Source organism: Spea bombifrons, chromosome 6 (genome assembly GCF_027358695.1).
Source record: "Spea bombifrons isolate aSpeBom1 chromosome 6, aSpeBom1.2.pri, whole genome shotgun sequence".
In the NCBI taxonomy this organism is placed as follows: domain Eukaryota; kingdom Metazoa; phylum Chordata; class Amphibia; order Anura; family Pelobatidae; genus Spea; species Spea bombifrons.
In genome coordinates, this window is record NC_071092.1 from 40,370,513 (window position 1) to 40,395,376 (window position 24,864).

The 24,864-nt window shown below is 36.5% G+C and overlaps 1 protein-coding gene across 9 annotated transcripts in view; it reads right to left on the reverse strand.

Moving 5' to 3' along the window:
- Nucleotides 1-1,501: 1,501 nt before the first annotated feature.
- The window catches only part of ELAVL4 (ELAV like RNA binding protein 4), a 39,248-nt gene continuing 15,885 nt past the window's right edge, over nucleotides 1,502-24,864 (reverse strand). For 4 of the 9 annotated variants that reach the window (XM_053470188.1, XM_053470187.1, XM_053470193.1 and 1 more), the window contains exons 2-9: nucleotides 18,877-19,117; nucleotides 13,976-14,062; nucleotides 10,812-10,915; nucleotides 9,751-9,904; nucleotides 9,105-9,330; nucleotides 6,697-6,735; nucleotides 4,431-4,508; nucleotides 1,502-4,028 (exon numbers count right to left, since the gene is read on the reverse strand). In XM_053470188.1, coding sequence (XP_053326163.1) covers nucleotides 3,701-4,028; nucleotides 4,431-4,508; nucleotides 6,697-6,735; nucleotides 9,105-9,330; nucleotides 9,751-9,904; nucleotides 10,812-10,915; nucleotides 13,976-14,062; nucleotides 18,877-19,117 — 1,257 coding nt within the window. In that variant the 3' untranslated portion in view covers nucleotides 1,502-3,700. The remainder of the gene's footprint in view (nucleotides 4,029-4,430; nucleotides 4,509-6,696; nucleotides 6,736-9,104; nucleotides 9,331-9,750; nucleotides 9,905-10,811; nucleotides 10,916-13,975; nucleotides 14,063-18,876; nucleotides 19,118-24,864) is intronic. The other 5 variants (XM_053470190.1, XM_053470189.1, XM_053470195.1 and 2 more) reach the window with 5 other exon arrangements.

The following is a 24,864-nucleotide window of genomic DNA, read 5'->3' on the forward strand; positions in this document are numbered from 1 at the left end:
CTGATTGATAGCATGAGATTAACAATGCACTATAAAAGACAACAGGTTTCCCCACAAAGGGTTGAGTTGGCCCTGCAGAATGTATAGTTAATGTATAGAGATGAATCTCTGCTACTTGAATTCAGTCTGGCTGCCGCCTGATATCGTTATTTCTAAAAGGTAGGCTTCCTATTCCCTGGCCCTTTTATTGAATTTCTTTGATGGATCTCAGACTTAGACCATTAAGCCCCAAACCATTAAAAAGTAAGCTGAGGATTTTGGGGCATTTCACTTTGCCGATCAGTCCAGCTCAGGGTCTGGTTAAAGGTGTCACATACTTTGCTGACTTTATCACTTTTATAACAAAATAGCTGCAGCATTAGAAAAATAATTCCTAGTACCACTGAATACCAAAACTATTCCCAGAAATAATTATTGCCTCATTTATAAATTTTTGCTTGGAACACTAAATAGTCATGTGCCATACAAGCAGGTTGGTAGGTCGTTGCCATAGAAACTGAAAATCTTCCTAAAAGTGGGTGTTTGTGTGTTTTAGAGGAAAGGATAAAATGACTCCTAAGTTTCACCATACTAGGAGGTGAAATTAATGTATTGTATAAGTGGAACGGCATCAGTAAACAAGCTCTTGCCCGTCCTCATCTTTTGACGCCAACTTCCTGTTGGAGAAGTTAAGCGAGGCAAATAGTAAATATGAACTGAATATTGTTCTCCAGCTTGGACCTCAAACAGGTGAAAATTCTTTTTTGTTCAGAAATATAACGTGAAAGACTAGGACCTTTTCTATTCTTTTTTTTCTGAGTTTTTACAGCAAAAGTAGTCTAGAGCAGACTAGGTGGTCCTAATGGTTCTACCGTCCAATTCTATGTTTCTATGTCTTTAATTTGTACAGAAGTGGATGTAAGTGCAGGAATATAACATCATACATGGGTTGTCCTCATTGTAGATCAGCACTGTGGCAGGGTTTGGCACTTTGCATCAGAGGAATAGGACGCATATATATATAATAAGACTGCCTATGGGGGCAGAGAAGTCCTGGCTATCACAGGTCATGATGAAAGATCAAAGATCTTATGAAAGAAACCCGCTATGCATAATGCAATATGATGTCCACGCCTTCAATGCAACAGAATTATATCACAGTTCACTCATGATGCCATAGTGCAAGTGCTATGATGTCATATCTCTAAACTCTCAATTCCCCATTGTTATAACGACATTAGATCCGGGTATCTGTAACATCCGCTGTATCTATAAACGCAGAAAAAAGTTTGATTACCTTATTATTATTGTGTTAAGGAGGTATAGGGGGCTGCCTAGGTCTCTATAGAGCATCTTGGTTGTTCTAAATGCGACCGCATCTGAAAATAACACTCCATTTCCTTTTTATTTTCCTTTGTTTCCTTTTTTTTTTGTGTGTTTATTACCAACCCTCCTGAAATGAAAATGTTTACATTCATTCCATAGGTGCAACTGAGAAAAATAAAAACACAAAATAAGCACATTATATATATAACCATAACAACGTTTTATTACCATTAAGACTAAACTTGTATTGAAAAGATTTGATATAACAAGACAAGAAAAAGCAATAGCAAATTGTAACTATCAACTAGATTATGCATAGCGAGTAACTTTTTCTAGTACTCAGGGAAGAGCAGAACGTTTTTTATTTTGTTTTCTTTTTTTAAAATATAGAACGGTACAGAGCACGAACATACTAAAATTATCAGTGCACTGGATGTGGGAGAGCTGCCCATTCCATCTTTATGTTCCCATAGCTCTGTTTTCGTATCCATCAGAACAACATTAACCCATTTTTGTTGGGTGTCGGAAGGGTCGACAAATGCGTTGTCAACATTAATCGTCCCCTCTGGTACTCAAAGGATTTAAATAAAGACCCAGTATTATTATTATTATTATTATTAATTTTTTGTTGTTGTTTCTACTGTGCATTAAGGAAAAAATATTCACGACAAACATGACAACATATCAAACAATATTTCTACACAAGTTACCTTGATACGCTTGTCAATCAAGTATAATAAGAAAACATTTTAAGACATATACAAACAGAACTAGCAAAAGAGTACAACTTAATAATAAATTAACAGAAAGAAAAAAAATAACTTTATATATATATATTTATATTATATATACACGTACACACACAAGAAATGACACAATAATATGCATCTTCCCATAGTTTAAGTAAACAAATAAATAGACTAGCCAAACCTGCTATATTTGATATTGGCTGAATGCATTACATTAGCAATTAAATCAAATAAGGTGTTGCAAGCAACATAAAACAGTGTTTTAAAATGTGCCAACGCAGCCCAGATATATTGGATTGGGCTTTAAAGTGAACTTGAAAACCCTTAACAAATTGAAAGGAAATTATTCTTGCTTCTAAACACATTACATTTAACTATGATACTAAGTTATGTCAATGATTTTTGTAGCACCTACTGCTCAAACTAAGGAAGTTTTTTTTTTTTTGCCCCCTCCCCAGAAAGAAAAATTGAGTTTTCTTTTGTTCTGCTGATATCCCGTACTGATGACTTAAAGAAAAGAAATTGTCTAGCAATGCACCTCTTGCTTTTTTGGGTTTTGACTGTGGTTTTTGGGGACTCGTGAAGAACACTTTCCCTTGTCCAATAAGATTGTTTGCAACATGCTATGAAAAAGATACGAAGATCAACCGTTTTTAACCCATCTCTCAAAAAACATTCTACTAATCCAATTTAAAACATATCTTGTTCTCTAAAAAGATACCAGTGCAGTATGAATGACAAAGTTGTCAATTTCCCCTAAATTAGCCAGTCAAAATATTATTTTATTTTTTTTTTCTCAAATCCAGATTCTCTTGTAAAAATTCTTTATATTTTTATAAAAATAGATTTTTTTTTTTCTGGAAACCCATTTTCAGCAAAGAGACCAACTCTTTGGCAACAATTGTTCGTTTATTTAAATTGTTTTGCGTCATCAGGTTTTCGGACCCCCTGTGATCCCCTCTGATTTCTCCTTTCAGTAACAAACCCAAGAAACAATATAATTCATTGCAAAAGTAATTTGTTTCTGTTCCCTTTTTTTTCTTTTTCTTTTTTGCGAAAATATATTGTTTCTTTTTTTCATGTAACCCTTTGAGTTATGGAACCTTTGCTACATTCCTGCACTTAAAGGGTTACTGGAAAGGAGCGGGGAAGTGAGTCACCAATCTGAAAGGATTCATTTTGTGAACAGAAAAGAAAGCTGAAAAAAGAAAAGAAAAAAAACATTTTTTTCTTTTCTTTATTGTGTTATATTTGTAAAAATTGTTTTTTTTTCAAGTTTTTTTTTAAATCTTTTTTTTTTTTTTTAATTCTTCAAATGAACTCATGGTCATCTTAAAAACAGCCACCTTCAAGGAAGGCGTAAAACTAGCCGGCTGGGTTAAAAAAGCCCTGCTCATTGTAATCTATGTATATTATATTCAACAACGACAGCTATGAAAGAACATTCAATGCATCAAAGTTTTTTGTTATTTTTTTTTTTCTAAGCATTATAAAATCCTTTCTGGTTTATCACAGGATATCCAATGGTAATACTTAGGCAACATCGGCTTATAAAGTCCATGGTTGGTTATAAGCCATTGAGAGTTTATTTTGTTCGTCTTCATTTTGTTCGTGAATAGATTGGTTGACGTGGATAGATTAGAAATTCAAGACTTGTGGGTTTTGTTGGTTTTAAAGGAAACTTGCAAAACTCTGTCTCCCAAGCGATATCCATTAAGGCTGGCGATAGCCATAGCTGCTTCGTCGTAATTGGTCATTGTGACAAAGCCAAATCCCTTGCATTTGTTGGTGTTGAAATCGCGGATAACCTTCACATTGTTGACTGCACCAAATGGGCCAAAAAGCTGCCACAGAACGCTCTCGTCTGAGTCGGGAGAGAGGTTGTACACAAAGATGCACCATCCGGTACCCGTGTGCCCAGGAATGTTCATTCCCACCAGGCTTGTCATACCATCAATGGTGATTGGAGAAAACCTAGATTAAGAAAAAGAAAAAAAAAACGCAGTCAGCATTGTGAAACTTAAAATCAGCACAACAGGGTTAAGGATAAAGTGGCAAAAGGAAAAGAATCGATGTGTTAAACACTCATGACACAATTGTTATGATGAAAAAAAACTTCAAAGTTCAAAGAATAAGAAGAACTTAAACAAAGAGAATTGGCATATTACACAGAATGTCTACAAGATGCCCATTGACCTTATGAACTACTTTTGTGTCCTATCATTACCAGCTGGGCGGCCAGCTATGTTTTAAGTAAAGTAAATCTGCCTCCCAGATTTTGTGGGCATGTTATCAGAACACAAAAGTCAACATAGTCTCAATAAACTTTAAAAGAAAACAAGTATAATTGGTGAGATAAAGAGATTTTTGTTTTACCTCTTGGCTTCCTTTGTGATGCTCTTGCTCCCAACGTCATATTTAAAGGAAGTGTTGTTGGAGAGGTGCTCAGCGTAACTAAAGCCACATGAGATTTGCGAGTTAGTAAATAGCGCATGCACACCTCTCTGACTACACTTCATCTGAGGTTGGGTGGAATAATTTCATGGAATGGGGCAGTAAGTTAAATGAAACTCTATGTGACAATCACAATGGGTAAATCAGAGGTAGCCAACAGGTGCGCAACCATATGTTGCCCAACTCTCATGATGCCCAACTAGCCTTGTGGATCATCCTAAGAGCATTGTGAGAGTTGTAGTTCCACAATATCTATGGAGCTATCTGCTGGCTACCCGTGGTAGATATAATTCTGTTTTCTATTCCAGAAGCCTGACACCAAACAGTTTTGGAGCTCTGGTTTAAACGTACTCTTGGATTGACTTGTAGGTGCAGTAAGGCATGAAAATGGCAGTGGTTAGCGTTCCACTAGCTGTAAACAAAGTGTAGCATTATACATTATGTTTCTCAGAGCTCTTAAAAAAAATCTATTCCTCTCTGGTAATAACCCAGGGGATTAGGTATCTGTTTCTCTCTTGTTTAAATTTAGAAATGACTTGGGAGACTGATTAAATCATTTGCACCAGAAATGTAAGTAACTTCCATGTATTAAATTCACACTAAAAAAGTAAGGCAACCACTCCGTAGGGTACTAAAGCTTAATTATATATGGAACCATGGAAGATTACTTGTCCTCTCTCCAAGGAGAACATTGTATTGCTATCTAGTGTTCTGGTGTCTACGAGTCATAGATCCTTAGAAGAACATCATATGCCCGTTCTTACTGGACTAGTAAGTTTCCCAACCATGCTAACCAGTGTGATTGTGAAAGCAACGGATGGAGATTGATTCAGAAAGATTAATTTGCCTCCTTGTCAAAACAGCTATTCTGCAACTGTTTCTATCCAGGTAATAATTAGAACAGATGGCTGATTAGGTGATGAAGCCAAATTTAATGGGTCTGTTTTGCTGTCAGCTTCCAGAAAAAAGAATACTTATTTGGTTAAATTCACTAACTCGATAGGAAATCAATGACTCATTAAGAAATAAACTTACATTTTGATGGTAAGAAAAAACAATTGAGCAATTTCCTACCGGCTCAATCTGCTTCTATATCATCTAACCTATTTTTAAACTTTAAAGGGACACATTTCTAATACACACATGTTAATACGATTTACTGGATACAATAGCAAACAACTATATAAAACATTTATAGTCATTAAACCTGCAAATATAAGAAAGCCCGTGGCCAATTAAGGTGCATGAAGCCATGATGATTATTCCATATTACTTGCGACCAAAAACGTAGAACTCCGGTGAATTAAAGCAGATATAATTTTGCTGGGAGGCTTTTTATTAAAAAATTATACTGTGCAATATAATATTATGGCCCTATATAAATCAATAAATGATTATATGACGGCAACCTTCACAATAAATTAAAGCAAGCAGGTTAATTTATGCATCATTTACATTTTCTCTCCAATGCGTGTACGGAATTCAGTATAAAATTTCCATCTGGTAATTATTCTACCTTTCTGACTCTACAGATGTTTTTGCATGAATTCCATGGTATCTGCTAATCTGATTTCCATGGCTTTCAACAGAATCTGTCTTGCATCGGTGGTCTATATAGTAATGAAATAGAATTATGATAGAAGCCAGGCATCGTCACTCAACAAAGTGTTCTGCTTTGGGATAATTTTGTTGTTTCAATATGTATTAATACAATTATTTCATCAATGTATTATCATCAATTTCTTTCTATGTTCTTTTTGGCAATTACAATTTGCAAATCCTTACAATCATTGGTATGCGCCATTGCTTCACAGATTAAAAGAAATATTTTATGAATTCGGTAGTTTTTAGATTCAAAATACCCCTGTGAAATCCCCTACGCTAATAAAGTATAAATGAAACCCAATCGGTATAACTGTTGCACCTTAATTGGCTGGAGCCCACCTGTAAATAAAAGAAAACGGTGAAAAAAATGCACAATGTATTTGCGTCCTCAAAGAAACAAAAGTCCCAACTAAAAAGAACAGAATCTTGCATGCTGGTGGGAAAAAAAGAGTAATTAAATAAAAAAAATAACAAATAAAGTTAGTGAATTGAAAATAAATAACAAAACACACAAAAAGAAATAAATTGTAGCAGCACATCTGTGCCAACATGGACATCTGGCATTCTGTGAAATTCTAATTACCTCTTAACGCCATAGGCCATATTAAGCAAATTGTCCAGCCTGAAAGAGAAGGAGTGTCTTTGGGTTAATGTCTTACAGATGGTAAGAGAGCTCAATGGAGCTGTTATTAATGATGTCCCTCTTCAACAGAAAGACAAATCTTCTACCACTTAAATAAGGTCCTAGCGCTCTAGCGTGTAGGAGTCAGTCAAGCAGCATAAGATGTTCTGAAAACCCTCCCAGCTGAGATGGTGTATAAAATGAATACTTTCTGTGTGTTAGTCTCATGAAGAAGGAGTTTTTTATTATTATTAAAAATTCCACCCTAGAAGTACAGGAAATCAATGACCAGGCAAGGTCACTGACACATAGTTCAGTCCTACTAGTGTGTCCTACCGGTGGACACCCACTTGATGCCATTGTCATGTGAAATATTCTTTTAATAGCCTTTATAACTTTCTTTTTTATCCCAGATTGCCAAGGTGTTGCTCCACATACACTTTGACACAAAAACGCTTCACTCCAATGAATTCACTCCACTACCGCAGGGCAATGGGGAACTCAACACAACTCTTTGTTGTCACTGCAAGTTGTTAAATCTGGGGTGCTTTTACCAAAGACTCTGGCTTATCAAAGACAAGGATGGCTGCTACTCTCCATAAGTACAGTTTATGTCTAAAATAAGAACAACCATTTTATATATTTTCATATGAATTTTCTAGATTAAGGGAATGACCTTAACAAATAGAGTGGAATGCGATTTTGTGTAATGTTTATTGTAGTCGCTAAGTAGCAGATATTTAATTTTAATTGAAATTATTTTAGTCTGTTATTTACAATAAAAAAAAATTTAGCTGTAGGCCATTCAAAACTGCTGCTTCAGAGAGGAATGTTCCTATAATTCAATAGAAACAATAATTTTACATTTAACTAGTGAGATTCCCTCAATATTATTGTCTGAAAATACTTTGAATTCTAGCTCCACAAAGTAGGCATTTTTTGAAGCTCAATCATAAAAGATCATTTAGGAGCTTGCAACAAACATGGCGGTATTCTTGCTTTAGTTCTCATTTTAAGATTTTCGAAGGATCGCTAAAAATAGTTATGCATTTAGAGAAAAGCAAGCAATAATTAATCTTTTTTTTTTTTCTAACAGTCTCTGCAATCACAGACATTAAAAATGATTGCAAGTAACAGATTTCACCCTCCCAGCTCTGCCCATCAGCTCTCAGATCCACCGCAAGAGAATATCGGACGAGAACTAATCAATACCCCCTGAAACTTGGCAAGAAGATTAGTTCTCAGCCTTGAATAAAATGGGCCTTTGAGCAGTTTTCAGTGAATAATCGATTTACCTTATACAGAGATAAGGAGCTACCCTTGAGTATACCATTTTACTCTTCTCTTTCACCGATAGAATAAAATAGTGATCATTCTTGCATCAGCAAAATTAACTTTTTCCATGCTGCAAAAATGACCCATTGATGCTGTTGCAAACAATATTTTGGTCGGAAATGTGTTTCTCAAATTAAATATTTAATATTGTCTTATTTATATGTTTATACTCTCCGCAAGAAATATTTTCACAAATTAACCCACTGTAGATAAAGACGTTGGTTTAAGCATCTCAGATAACAAGATTCTCCTGCCTAAAGCTTAAAATCATTATTACATTTATTCCAAAAAAAACTATATGTACAGTATTGAGCTTCCAAAATTGTTATTATCATCCTTGGGCATTCAACGAGACTCTAACCGAATTTGTATTAAATGACTTTTGCAAGTTGGCAAGTAGAAACATATTTAAATGAAAAAGTACTATAGCGGCCTATGTCATGCGGTTAGATATGGCTGGTAGAAGGCATGACATGTTTTGAGATATATTTGATATACAAGAGAATCAGGTATCAAATTAAAGTACCCATATACCAGGGGCGTCCAACGTGCGGCCCTCCAGCTGCTGCAGGACTACATCTCCCATAATGCTCTTTCAGCTAAGGGGCTGGCTGAGGAGTATGGGAGATGTAGTCCTGCAACAGCTGGAGGGCCGCACGTTGGACGCCCCTGCGATATACACTCAATTCCCGTTTGCCTCGTGGATTGTAGGTAGCCTCTGCTCCCATGCCCTAGGGTAGCCTAGTGATTCTATCTCTATGTAATTGAAACTCAAATTAAAGTAATATCGGGATGTTTTTTTGACAAAGCGTTCATGGCTTCTCTCAGTATGTATGATATAAACGCAACATCTATCCACGTTTATTATTCTTGAAGGGAGACATATTGTATCAATTCAAATGAATCTCTACTCTCAAACCATTATATCGATGTAATGCAAAATTAGGTACATGTACAATGCCTTAACAAGAATTTAGGCGTTCCTTAATCACGTGTTCTTGTTTTTGCCAATAGGATCACGTGCTAATATTTACCTGAACCTCTGTGCCTGATGGTGTAGAGGCCCTGGGTAACGCCGGTTGGGAGACTGGTATAGTTGAGAGAGTAGGGCTTGGCTTGTTTTTTGACTTGGGTTATTGGCGAATTTCACAGTAATTGGTTCGGTGGCTCCACTCGGTTTCTGTCCGTTTAGGCCTTTTATGGCTTCCTCGGCCTCTATTCTTTTGTCAAAACGGATAAACCCAACTCCCCGGGACACACCTACAAAGAAAAAGATTCCTTATTTATAAACCCCCTTCCTCATGATGGTTTTTAAGGTCTTTAACACTCACTGGTAGGTGTACACCTTTTAAACTTATATTTATATAATCATTACATCACAGGAAATGGTATATTTCCCATGTTAATTATTTTTAAATGGTTCAATGTTTTTTCTGTATAATTTAAAAAAGAAATATTTACCCTCTCTTACGGAGTAATAACTATTCACCCGCATGCATCAGACCTCTTTTTTTAAGGGTCTGTATATTTTTAAAAACGTGTTTTAAGTCTCACAACAAAATAAGTATTATTCAGCAGAGTCCGTGGCATGGCAACCAACATAAAAAGTAATTCCCATGATGAAACCTCATTAGACACTAATGATCTAATTTTCTGCTTTCCTTGAGAAACAAGCGATACCTGTGACTTGATCCACTAAAATTCTTGAGGTGATGATACGTCCATACTGTGAAAATAATTGTTCCAGCTCCTTTTGTGTCATGGTTTTTGGAAGGCCGCTCACATACAAGTTAGCATCACGTATTGATGCAGAGCTGGGGCGAGCATAGGAAACCTAAAAATATAAGAGGAAGAATTGGTTGATCCAATAAAAAAAAAATAGAGAAAGGTGTATGGGTTGCAAGCTCCTACACAAATAGAGCTTGGTCAGTCTACATGAGCTTGAGCAGTTCTTGAGCCTAAACCCTGCTTCAGGCTGGCTTATCAGAAGCAGCTAAAATGCTACCTACACCTCTGCGTTATAAGATCTTCCTTGTTCTTATTATTGTGCTGTGTTGTCCCCAATTGATCTGTAGGCGCCTGACCATCACACCTATATGAGCTTGTCGGACATCCCAGGGCAGTTTGGAACTCTGTAGTGATTGATGATACACAAGACAGGCCATTTTTGACGCGATGCACGCTTCAGTACTCAAAGGCTCCGCTCTGTGAGTGTGCATGGTCTACCACTTGATGGCTGAGCTGTTGTTACTTTTAGATGCTTCTAATTTCACTGAGATCTTTGGTACGACCCATTCTACTGCCAATGTGTGTCGCTACTTATGTGCTTTTTATATACCTGCTAGCAATGGTTGTAGCTTAAACACCTAAACTCAATAATTAAGAGGGGTGTCCACATACTTATTCTGTATATTGTTATATTGTTGAGTTTGGGATATACAGATCTCTTGAAAACAGTGTGGTCAGGCCACTGATAAACCACATTCAACTAATCATATATATATATTAATATTGTTATTAAAATTTTTTGTAAAATTTTTGTGTGTTATTTACTTTTAATAAAAGTGTGGTTATTTATTTATTTATTAAAGGGCGGCTCATTTTCGGTTTTGGCCAAGTGAATCCTGAATTTTTGCTTTCGATCCAGAATTTTCATTACGGTGATGAGATGCTTTCTGAGAAGCAATAATATTTCCATCAAATGCAATCTCCACGGAGTTAAAGCTCAAGCGCCTTCTTACCTTAATGGTTTTCGTTTGTAGTCTAAGTCCATTTAAAGTGTTAATGGCTTTTTCTGCATCCTTTGGATCAATGTAGTTAACAAATCCATACCCGAGACTCTGTCCTAGATGGGAATAAAAACAGGAAGAATTAAGGACCGATCATTTCACGGGGCAGTGTGTGATTTTCATTAACATATGTTCATCAAGGAGAAACGGGATCTTAAACCCCCGGCATTCTTCATATCATAGCAAGGACACAAGACACTAACTCTACTGAGAAAATCTCAATATGGAACATTCTTTAAAAATGCTTTTGCAGGAAAACTGCCTTCAATATTACATAATATTTCCCTGAAATACTGTTACCAGCTTTTCTCTGTGTCCCTGATAAATATGCACATATCAGCAAACTAAGGTTACGCATTTTTACTACTAGAGCGCTGCTGCTGCCGCCATCCATCAATCAAGGGTCCTTAAAAGTAGCAATTCAGCAAATTTTAACTATTTCACATGAAACATTATATGTCTTAAAAGTTTATATGCAAACCAGATCATCTGGCATTTTCAAATGCAGTAGTTTTGCTCATGAATAAAAAAAAAAAAATCACAGTTTATAATAAATTGTTTTTTTTTTAAACAAACAATATTTACCAACTGTGTGACCTTGCTTTTCTTAAAGTGCTCCTAAACTCCATATTAACTTGTTAGGCAGAGAATTCTTTGTGAATGTTGTCCTAATTTTTAATTCATTTTTAAATAATATATTCTATGCTAATGGCCAGTGAATCCATTACATGTATATAACCCAAACATGGGTACAACATGTTAAGTTTATACAATATAGACACACAGAGATAAAACTAACCAAATAGTACTTTTTCTCAAATAAAAGTAATATTCCCATTGCTTTAAACTACATACATTATAACTTTTTCTTAGCAAACAGCCATTCTTGATGAATTTAAAACGGTGATACTAGATAAATTGTAGAATAACTGGATTTGTTAATGTGCTTGACCCTATTAAAATAAAGACAATAACTGAGGAACATAAGGGGTTGTATAAAGAAATATTCTAGGGAAAGATTCTACATATAGAGCAATCGCCATGGAAACCATTGGGACGTATACTAGAACTTCTCGATACATAAATCAGTTTACTTAGCCCTGAATTTATGCGCCAAATTATCAGCAATTAACTTTTTTTGATAAAGGTTACACAGATGTCCCAAAACTGTGATACAGGGTACCTTGTCCCTAAAATGTATTTATTTACATGCTGTATGTAATCAATGTATAGGTTCTATAAAGTGTGCATATCAATAAGCTTTGTCTCGGCACTATATGGGATTTCCGGCCGTATAGGAAGCCTGCGCAGTAGCCATTACAGAAAGCCTGCCTCACAAATGGTAGCTATTCTCATGAATAATGCAGGTAAGTACGTCACGCCGGAGGAAGCAGCGGCAGATGTGCATACAGAAGAGTCAGCAGAGTAATTCTAAGGTTAAGATAATACAATCCACGGGGATCAAAAGGTAAAAATAACCCGTCTCACGCGCACAGGCAGCAGAATCAAAATAATTCTGCTGGTTACGTGTATTTCGCTGATAACACACAGTCCTTGTTCAATGTCACCACCAGACTGGCAGCTTTTCAAGGCGAACTTGTAAAGCGCATAAAAACCAGATATAAGGAAAACGCTATTTATCTGCAGAGTCCAATTATGATCATAATGTATCTTTGATAATAATAGACTTTCTTTCGTGCATGATGGCCGGAGGACAAAGGGAATGTCTTAGACAAAGGCAGGGGGCCAGCACAATGCCTTAACCGTGGTGGGATCTCGACTAACCCCTTCGGTGCCAGAAAATGTCAAGGAACACATCTTTATCACGCCAACTGGAGCAATTCAGTGATGAAGGGCTAAATCGGAGTCAGTTACCATAGAAACTAATGGAATGTTCCCGAAGATTGCTCAAGAATTAGCATTCGGCCCAGAATTTTTCCCGTTCTGTTTTGATACAAATGCCCATCGGTGTAATCCCTACATGCACCGAAATAGTTAATACAGGATTCTTCGCAGATAAGTACTATATGAGTACAATATGAGGCAATCATGTAACGCAGGGCTGTTCACCATAGAGGGAACATTGGATAGAAGATGCTTTGAGCTCAGCAGTCAAAGTGTTAACGAAACGGATTGCCGTTAATTACAGGGGATCTGTACACATCCTTTCACCGGATGCAGTAAGCAATTTACGCCACATAAATTGAGGCTACTGATTGGATTATTTTCTGTCAGATGGAAGATACCGTTTAGCAAATTAGCTATTTAAAAAAAAAAAAAAACATACTTAAAACACTTTGCTTTTTTTTACACTTACATTTTTTTTAAGCAGAATTGTAATTTAGAAATTATTTATTTATTTAAACTACAGACCTCGAAACACAGATCAGTCGGCCATAAATATCTAGTGTTTGCCAGTGTGATAATAGGATAGATTATTTTTGTGACTATTAGGGTTCATTTTCTAGCAGTGGTATATAAACCCCTTATTGTGCGCATGCACTTTGTTTTGGTTATAAACATATTATATATATTTGAAACCTTGATATGTTTGGGTTTTATTAAGGAGAATAAATAAAAAGTGTCAGTTCTGCACGAAATTAATTTATATTATATATTTTCTATCTATCTATCTATCTATCTATCTATCTATCTATCTATATATATATATATATATATATATATATATATATATATATATATATATGCACACCGTGTACATGTCTGGAAATAAATTATTACAGATCACATTAGCAACTCATTAATACCAGCATCAAAAGTGTCCTTAAAATGTATATAAAATGGTAAACAAGACTATTTTTAAATGACATAATTCCTGATAATCTGAGCTATGCTGCTGTGGAATAATTTTTTTTTTTTTTTCTTGGTATCCACATATCGCAGTGTGTTAAAAATATGTTCTGTGTGCTATCTCTATTCTACCCTTTAAATGCATCATGCTTTCAGTGCGTAACGTCTTCCTCTCCCACCACCACGCTCTCACATAAACAAATTAGCTTTTTTAACTACTAGAGTGCCAAGGGACCTACAACACACATCTAAAACACTGGTACGGGGCTATATTATACTAAAAAGCAGTAACAAACACTACTGACCTTTCCCAAAGATAGAGCCCTCTTCAGTAAGGGGTTTCCATTTTGTGCCAGTGGCTAAATCCTTGAAGTGTTCCTCGAATTGTGTGCCTATGGCAAAAATCCTTAATGAATAGGGCCCAATAATAGTATTGTTCTGTATATAATATATATATCACACACGTACAATATGAAATTAAACCAGTGCATCCTCTCCTAGCAAGACATAAGACAGGGGCAACAACATGGGGTCCTTAAAAGTAAGCAGGAAAAAAAAATCTATGTACCATGTTTATCATGTATTAAACTTCACATCATATTTTAGGCTTCTTACCGCTACCTGCAGGCACTTTCTAAGTGACTATGCTCCATACATCTACCAGCTATTCTGCCAATCCCCTATACAGACCCTACAAGTGAATGTGGTTTTTTAATCACAGGCTATTGACTAAAACTCCTAAAACACCCAAATTGCCATTAAAAGGCTAAAATTTTGGGGATGATATTTTTCTTTTTTATATATATATATAAAACATTTTGCTTGTACAAGGAGAAGGATTTCAAATATTATGTATTTTCTTTATCTACAGTTGGTACATATGTATAAAAGTGCGTACAAATCAAATTATACAAGAGCATTAATAACCTTCCAGTTATGTACATCTTTTGCAGAGTCTTACAGAACGCTTTGGTACTCAAGGTGTTAATGCAGAATGTGCCTTTAATATATTGTTAATATACCTTTGTGGCAGGTCAGCTGCTAGTCTAGTTATTTATTGTGCTTGATGCCTTTTATTCCCGTTATTATTAATATTCGGTAATTGATATTAGGGTATGTTTCTAGGAATTAATTCCAAATATTTGGGGCACTGTGTTCCCTCAGACCAAACATGGTACATAATTAAAGAAAGAATACAAAGTTCCATTTTTCTTTCACATAAATGAAAATCAGCCAGCCTCCTGGAGGTAAAATAACTAATTATTCTCCAGGGACCTTTTTGTTAGTGAAATATTTACATTTTCAGCTCCTGTGTTTCTGTCTTTGTTGTCAGTGATATAATGGCTCATATCAACATACTACGAGATCAAGCCACTTTATCTGATAGATATAATTGGCATGTGGCCAAAGGCCACTACACAAGAACCAAGCCACCAGCCGGATGTGGCACGTATACCGTGCTGTTATATTGTATTTTATTTAATGGAACTAATAGCTTATGTGTATTCAGTAACCGCATGAATCTTGCCATTGGGATAAGTTGATGGGGTACCAATTAACATGGTGTTTTTTGACATCGGGTCATGCTGGTATTCCATATCTACCCCATAACAGTTATCGGCAACACAGACCTAGCAGCTGTATACATTGATTAGGACTCAAGGCCAGCTGTAGGGACTGTCTTGACCCAACAGAGGCTATTGGCAACTATGCATGCTAAACTGCTTAAAAATATCCAAAATCTGGCATTGTTTTAAAAATCTGAATATTAACAAAACAAAAATGAAGGAGAATCCTACGATTTGTACTAAGCAGCAGACAGGTGCATACGTTGAATAACAGAATAAAATGAGATGGGAAATACCAATGTCTATGTCACCCCCCCCAAGAAAAAATGTTTCCATCACATACATATCTCCCAGGGATTGTGAGAAAATCTAATGGGAAAACCCATATGGAGACTACAGAATAAATTGAAGATTATACCAGGCACAGGATGAAGCTCTGCAGCTGCGCCCAATTAACAATCCCCTTTTTTTTAACCCATTAAGGGAGAAGGAAATGAAGGAAGCAGCTCTTAAATACTGTCCAGCCGTTATCAAGGCGTAGAAGAGAGCGTCTTTAATAATACTGCCTGTGTGATATTGGCCTAGCAAGAAACTGTAGATTAAAAGGCACTGGGGTTTGTTCACTTATATTTTTCTCTATTTTTGACACTGGGGTGGACTTACAAATACCTTAAATATAATATATTAATCGTATATATATACAATTAATGTAAGGGGTCTGCATGTAAAATGTATTGTACAAGAATAAATGTTCTCGGACAGCGGCTGGTTTATACAGTACTATTAATTTTTTTTTTAAATTAAGTAGATTTCAACTGAACTCAATAAGCATCTAGCATGGTAGCTTCAAGTTCAGATGATTTCGATATCTTTACATATATCCTCAGGAGGATACTGATAAAGACCCTGGAAATAGCCTCCAAGTTCCATTTAGCATGATCGCTAAGATGACAATTTAAAAAAGACTCCTAATGATCTCTTACAAGATCATCTTGAAGCCATGGCTCCCTGCTACGTGTTGAGTATTGCGTAGCACAATACTTATTACTACTCCGTCCACACGGCTTTTAGCGTGTCTACTTGGCAGGCATGCACACACGCTCCAGCTAGCTGGCTTGCTGAGATGGAGAATAGAGGAAAGAAAGAAAAACTAGGGTTTGTTGCATGCACATCCATTACGCAAAGCCTATAAACGGCAATGTCATTTCTCATCATTCCGGTAAGATAATGAGAATTTGAGTTTATTGTCATTTTCTGGAGCTCATAAAGTGGATCCAGAGTTTCTACAATACCATTCTTCAGCATGTCTTTAACAAAAATGTAGATTATGGCTTTCATATTCTAGATTATCCAAATCCCAATTATTACATATAAAACATATCCACTGTACCCCTCTTCAGTAAACCAAAGAAGAAACTAAAGTAACAAAACATCTGAGCTATTGCCATGTAAGTAACTAAATGTTTAACAACATTAAAATTGGCAGCATGGCTTATAATGTCTACAGCCGCAATCATACAACCTCAGATATAAAATAAAGGTTCCATTCTTGTATTTTTTGTGTATATTTTAAAATACTGAATATGTAAGGCATATAGGGGGTCATCATTTTTTTTCCTCTTTCTTTTTTTACTAGAAAAAAGGACAGATACAGCAATGGAAGATGAATGGGTAACACATGGTCATATAATTTAAATTATTAAGCAGGCTGTGCCAATTCGTAGCGCAGGGTTTTGTTTTATAATTATGTTTCTGCTGAACAGGTAAGAAACTTCATCATTCTCCCTTCTGGCTGCTGCGTGGCTGCAATGGTTCAGAAGAGACCAGTTTTACTGCTAATTTAAAAAGCCAAAATTAATTACTTTGTGAACGAGAAGGTATAATAAGCTTGCTCTTTGACTAAATTGTTTTTTTTTCCCCTAATTCCAACTCAGCATCTTTTCAAAGACAACAATAGAGATTCTTTTATGTTACTTCTTTTCCTAAAGGAGAGTATTTGTCTCCTGTGTAGAGGGAACATAATCTGTAATAACCCATTTTATTCACAAAACCGACACCGAGCCAAGTTTGTTCACAAAGCAAATCTGGCAAAATATATTTATCTATTCAATGCGGGGAACTCATCAGGAACTCATCGGGACTCATCAGCATGCATTTTAAGTCTTCCTAGAGATACAGGGTTCAGTTGTGCCTGGTAGATCTTGCAAGGGTTTCCTCAAAGCCTTGACCAACTAGACCAACAATACATGGATTGCAATATAGCTACAACTCTTTAGTTAGGGAATGATTAGATGTAGTGTGCACTTGCTGTGCTTGAGTGTTAACTGTTTGTTATATTGTTAATGTGGCAAAAAGTAGGCTTTCAATCACAACCACAAAAAAGACATGTTTGGAACACACGTATAGCTACTGTATATGCTGGGGTGTCCCTGCCTCACCCTCCCTACTTACCTCTATGGCTGTTGTCCTCCCTGCTAAGTGCCAGGATATGACAGAGGGACACGTGGTACTGAGTATTCATACTCTGGTGGCTATGCTACGCTAGGCGCATGTCTCCATAATATAACAGGCCCATTGAGCAGCAGCACACGGTGGAGTGTTATCGCCCAACAGGGCAATATGACCCCTTTCTTTTTTTGGGCAGTAAAAAGGCCTATGAAATCTGGGATCTGACCTCATGGCCTTAGTGCAAGATTCACCACTGGATATCAACCTAGCCTGTGGTAAAAATGCATAGGGCTGTTAGCTTTACCAGTTTTTGTTTTATTGAAGTCAAAGGGCTCCTTGCTTCACTGTCAGTGGAAATGCAGGGTGACCAAGTGCCTTTGTACTTCTGTGGTGGACCGACAGGTCCACAATCTGTTGCTTCTAGGATCGAACTCTCGAGAAAAAAAATGCAAAAGCTTAAACCCCAGCAGAGGGGCCATATTTTCTTGGTCCTGCTCCAAAAAATGGGGAACTACTGAAGACTTCAAGAGAGATGATGATCAAAGTCAAACTTCTAGTCAAACATCTAGTCAAACCTCATCAGATATATAAATACCCTAGGTGCTATGGATGCAGTTTAACAACATGGGCTACATGCCGATCACTCCAGTGCAAACCCGTTGCACTATTGTTATTTTATACGCAATACATAAACCATCTTCTGAGTACTAACATAATCAATCTCAGGCTAGTTGCTGGCAGCATTCAGCGGGGAATATCGCGTTCTATGGGGATCAATACACCCGTACTGTATAGTATACCACACATAACACTCCAGCGGACACGTGATATCAGGAGTATCTAAAATTCCTTAACCTTCCATATTGTTATTAGCTGCCATCAGATACAGGAAAAGGATGAGGATCATTAAGATGACGTAGCTTCTTATTTAAACTCCCTTTTTAAAACAAAAGTTAAATAAAGTAAATTAAGTTATTTTCCATGATTAAAGAAAAAAAATATTTATAAATAATCCCTAAAAATTATAATGAAAGCCAAAAAAAGGGTTAGTGGAGACTTTTCATAAAACAAGGTCTGTCTATTTCACCTTAAATGTAATCTTAGTATTTCCTCCGTTGTTATATTTCAGAAATATTACAAATGTATACTTATATATTTTTGAAAAAAACCGAAAGGGATGATGCATGTACCTGTGATTTTGTCTCGCACCAATTTGCAGGATTCTATCTCTCCGATGCTTCCAAACAGACTCCTGAACTCTTCCTGTGTCATGTTCTGTGGCAAGTAGTTGACTATGAGGTTAGTTTTGCTGTCGTCTGTGGCTGCCCCCGTCTGCATGGGGGAAGGACAATTCCTACTGTTGCTGGATGGTCCATTGCTTGTATTGGAAGTTGGGCCATTCGACACCTGAGGTTCCATGGTGCTAATTATCTGGAAGGTACAAAAAACACGAACAAGGGTTATTTGTCATGGGAGTATGCAAGACGATATCATTTTTACGGCTAGCGTATTTCCATTATGCCTTATTTTTCACTGACTATATTATAAACCACGTACAAAATAGATTTCAAAAACAGCACGTACCCTACAGTGAGTTCCATTTCTCAGCGTCACAGTTACACTTAACTGAACTGTTACAAAGATAAAGTATCTACCAATAAATCACTCTAATTCTGAAACTCTATGTAAAGATCACTACAAGAGGATCTCCCCCCCCGCTCCCTCTCCCTCTCTCTCTCTCCCCCCTCTTTCTCCCTCTCCCCCATGAACACAGTAACTTGTTCTCTGCATGGCTAAGAATATTTAGTCAGCTTTTCAAGTCTTTAAAATTCAGTGCTCAGGTCTGTATTCAGCTGAATCTTATTATGAGGATTAGCTATTCTGCAGAGCCAGGAAACATAGCTTTACATCAACCCTAAAATAACTCCTTACACACAATGTATCACCATAATAGCACGACTCCACATCTGATTTTCTCAAACAAAATCTGTAAATGTTTTATACTAATTATATATATATATGTGTGACAACAGCACGATGGTAATTTTCTTGTTAAATATTTTATTCTGTTACCCCTGGGCTATGCTGCAGTTGTGCCTGAAGATACCTACATATAGCCAATCGGTGTAACCTTTTCAGTTGCTTGATTTAACATGTCTTTATGCTATTAAATCCATGTATTATTAAAATGAAAGAAAAAAGAATAGACTGGATGCTAAACACTCATTGACACCAACACAAACGACACACAGTAAACACATTTTTTGATGGCACGTTCTTCCTACGTTTACATTATATATGACTATTCAAAAAAAAGTAGATGTAGATGATTCCGAATCATATACAGAAGGATGGACCCCTGAGTAAATTTCCGGGATTCAGGAAAACGCGTGTTTTACAATAGTTATATATTTTTATATATATATAGGTGGCTAGTTTAAGACAAGCTAAATCCCATCACATGATATCATGGTTAAACACCCCCCCCCCATTATAGCAAAAAAAAATTTCAAACCAACTACTAAATAATCAATAATGTTGTTAACAGTGGCCACCCTCCTTAGACCATATATATTGCATATGTAGCCCATATAGATATATTTTGCGCTCATTGCTATAATAGCAAGAAGCCGTCTTAGGCTGCCTGCTCCATTGACCAACCCTTGCCCCAAGGCAAACCTCAGATTGCAAATAATGTTTTGTAAAACAGCAGCTTTCATTTGTCTTCAATAAGTAAATTGTGGACGGTGTTCTACAGTAGGGAATACTAATTACACCAAGACAATAATACAAAAATATATTCAGAATATATTCATAAAGCAATCGCTTGTTTTAGATCATCCTTGATACGGACTAAATAAAAGTCACCTTGCACTCCACGCACCCACAGATAAAATCCTTCATATTCTAGTAGATATATCAATACCAATATTGCGGATTATTATGTTCTATAAAGTTTGGTGCATTTTATTAGTAATACATTGTATACATAGAGCAATTTATGAACTAGAATGGAAGTATCTAAAAGCAACATTTTGATGAGTGTAATGCTATGAAGAAAATATTACATTTATATTATTTGTATTAACTTGGCAAGCATCATTATCAATCCATCACGTAAAGGTTCTCTAAACATAAAGCAACAATTACCTACATTTCGGTTTTTTTACTAATGCATTTTGGGTATGGCAGAGAAACCTAGTACAACCCATGGCAACCCGCGGGGGTGCACATTTAATTTTTGACTAAGCGTGTTCAGAATCAAGGGTTCATTTATTTTTCTTGTGTTCTGACAGCTGTATAAAATATGTCTGCGAGCTGTAATAAAGTGTAGGCAAGGTTTTCCAGGCAGGCGACCCATAACCCTCTCTCCGTCTGACCTCTTCCAGCTCAACGATTACTGGCTGCCCACATGGTCTGCTTCTGCCACTTTGTGAATTTGCCTCCATTAGTATGTAAAGAGAAATCTTTCAAAGCACGTGTGACACCTGGTGGCACTTTGCACCTGCTCAGCGGATTTGCTCATTTCACGCTTGCCGCTTCCTATCAGAGATTTTAGAAAACATACTGAGACCGTAAAAACACTCTGTACACATACACAGCATAGGACACCTCGCCCTTCGTGAGCTTAAAGCGCTAGTAAACATTGTTCTACGGAAATGATCGTAAGAGTTTGAGTAACAAAGTATGTTCACTTAATTACCACCGATCACTTTCTTCTGCCTACTTTCTCTTGGTCCACATGAGCGGAGTTGGTCACCGACCATAGAAGCACCAGCAGTATCCGTTGTAAGTGTTGTTCAATCCTGCGCGTCTAATGCATCTCTACAGGCGGCATGAAGTGATTGGCAGTGGCTAAATAAAGCATTTTTTTTCTTTTTTGTTAATTAACGATGGCACAAACCTATACAAATTGCCAAAAATCAATTAAAGATCTATTTTTCTTGATTTAAATGTAAGAGACTCATGAAGCTATTCTAAACATAAGACAAGACCTTGAGTTGATTAAGGTCTAAGTCTTATATCAGGACAAATGGGCAGACTAGACGGGCTGAATGGGTCTTATCTGCTGTCATATTCTATGTTTATTTCTAACCAAAGGTTAAATTATTCCAAAAAAACAAACTGGATTTTTTAAATATAATTCAGAAAAAAATCGCTTGCTCAAAAAATACCGGTTGAGGCTTGACAGAACCTCATCTGATGTGTATTACATTTATTTTTTTTTTTACGTTTCATTTTTACAATGATTCATTTTGTAAAATCTAGGTTGATTTCTGCTAATAACATGCAAGCGCATGCGCTCGTGTTCCGCCTGCTCTAATTTTTATTCCCATTTCATACTTTTCAACAGAACACTGCTTTTTAGACAGCAAGACAAATTATTCTGTGTCTGAATGCTTTTAAAAAAGCAAATTAATTCTAGCAGCTAATGATTTAAATTGTGGCGTGACCCCTATCTCTAATTTACACTTGAATTATTTATCCAGGAAGCAGCGCAGTCAGGAAATCTGAATCATACCTTTTTACTATTTAAAATGCCAGGCTGATTAATTAAGATAAATACAGCGGGGATAAAAAGTTACATTTATCTGTGATTATAATTTAGATGTTGGCAATTGATTTCTGCAGAAAACAATGAGCATATTTTTGCTTGGATGTTGAAGCTTCAATATTTCAGCGAAGATAAACATGCCCCGGAGCAACCCGATTACACGAACAGCACACAAATTTGGCATCTTATTTCCCTTTTGTGTTCATCTTAAAGGGACACCGCTCCCCCGAATCGGAGAAAAAAAGGAACTTTGGAGGTTATGTAAAAAAAACAAGTGTTCCTGCTATAGAATGCACACACATCAGGCATGCAATAGATGGATATACAGAAAGAACCCAAAAATGTATCTCCCCCCTAGCCGTCATGAGTGATTTGTAAAATGACAATAAAAAAAATAAAAATAAGGTAAAAACAATATATTTACCCTGCATCTTTTATACAAAAAGTTTTACGTTTTCTATTTTGGGTACTTGATGCTTGATAAATGATTATATATATATATATTTACCAAAATAAGAAGACAGAATTAAAAATTGAGGACAATGTAATTTATTAAAGTGTTACGTCCATGTGGGCTGTCGCAAGGACCCGTCAGCTTCTGATCCCTGTCTGTTGTGGGTTGAGACAGTATGGACATCGTTCATGCCCATTGCACAATGGGGGTCACTAACGCATTTCATCTCCATCTTGGATGCTGTAAGAGCATTATATGACTTTATAATTTCATTTTATAATTCTATACCGCTGGTAAAAGGATAGTCGGGGAATGGAAACATGTTTTAGCTTACATGTCATAAAAGGTGTAGTAAAAGCAAAAGATTCCTACCATTCTTAGCACTGGTCTATGAAATCCATCTTTTCTCAGTAGCTCAACACAACATTAAGCAACCCACAAGCTGATATAATCTACGCTATTCTTTTTTTCAGCCAGATTGAAATATTACTTTTCATAATTTAATGTTGGATGTATTTAAAAAAAAAAAATACTATTGGCACCAAAAAAGCCACCCATGCATTTCCTTTGTTTGAGGACATAAACATTGATTATTCATATTGTGCTGACGTTCTTATGCCATGATTTTCACATCTGTACCGCCATCAGAATCATGACAAGGATAAGTCTATTTATAAATGCCCAAGTGGCATTTGTTTGGAAAATATCAACCCAACAGTATTTCAAAGAAGTAAAATATTAGGGGAAAAGATAGCAAACATGCTGTTTTCATCCGATTCAGAGAACAGATTGCTATTCCTAGCAGCGTGAAGAAGTCCAAAATATTATCTATGCATAAGAAACTGTTCACTGCACCTTTGTGCCAGAAAAAAAGAGATTGTGGTAAATTGTGCTTCATGAAGTATTCATGAGCTCTGTTTTCATATGAATGCTCCCCTTTTTTAACCTGTTGAGTGCCAGTGAAGAGGGTAAAAAAAGTGATGATCATTCCTGTTGACAAAAATATTAAGTAAACGATTATTGTATATCCTACTTCAAGGAGTCCCTAAGATGTTGGGTTTACGCACCACTCCTTGAGTTACAGGTGAGTTGTGGGGGTCTGAAATGTTTCATGTCTTTTCACTGTGGCTTATGTAGGGCCAGTCCTGCCCTATTACACCAGTAGTGCATAATACACATATAACCATACTTGAGAACCCTCAGGGTTTGACCCAGGTTCTCCTAGTGAAGTCCTCCTTCCTTGGGTCCCCAGGTCAGGTTCTTCATTCTCCCAGGGTGGGTGGCAATGCCCACTAAAGGTTGTCTGGAGTTAACTCCACCCCCACACAAAGCCACTCCCCCAGAAGAGGCAGAGCTCCAGGTAGCCTATCCTGAGAAGCTCCCAGTTGCCCATGGAGGCTAGTGGGCGAGGGGAGTAAACGTTTAGGTGTAATGACTGTAATGATGGTATTTGTAACCAGTTGTGGCAGAAGCGGTTACAAGTTTTATAGGAAACATTAAGGCAAGAGCCCTGGCATGCTAACCAAGTACATCTTACCAGATCGGTTACATTATTATTTTCTGTGACGAGTCTATCATATAAATACCACAGAGAAAGATGCTTGTTTGCTTTCTATGACAACAACCTATCAGTGCTTGCTTTTGAGTCGCATGACAATTAAGCATACCCTAAAAATGATGAATGAAATCTAATATGTACTAAATAACTATTCCTTGAATGTGTTTGGACAATAAATCATACTAGGAACGATGTTTCTGAAGCTGGGTTTGGTCAAAAAAAAAAAATAAGTGTGAAATTCAGTAGATGGAACAACACATTTAAGGTGAGGGGTCTTCTAGAGATTTCCGGTATACGTGTCTGGTCCAATAATGTAACATTTATACTTTACATTGCTCAAATCATGACAACTTCAACCACATGAAAATGGGTAGTAGACAGGCAGGGCCTTTTATTTACAGCAGAAAATGGGTAACGTCGGAGATGCTATCATATATGATGTATGCATCTGAACCTTCCCAGGTGATATACAGTAGTTGCTTAAGAAATTGTCAAATTGAAATAAAGCATCCTTTTTATATCCTTCAATCTGCTCCATCTAATGGGAAAACACATACAAGGAATGAAGCAGAAATCACACATATCTGTGAATGTTCTAAACACACAAAGAA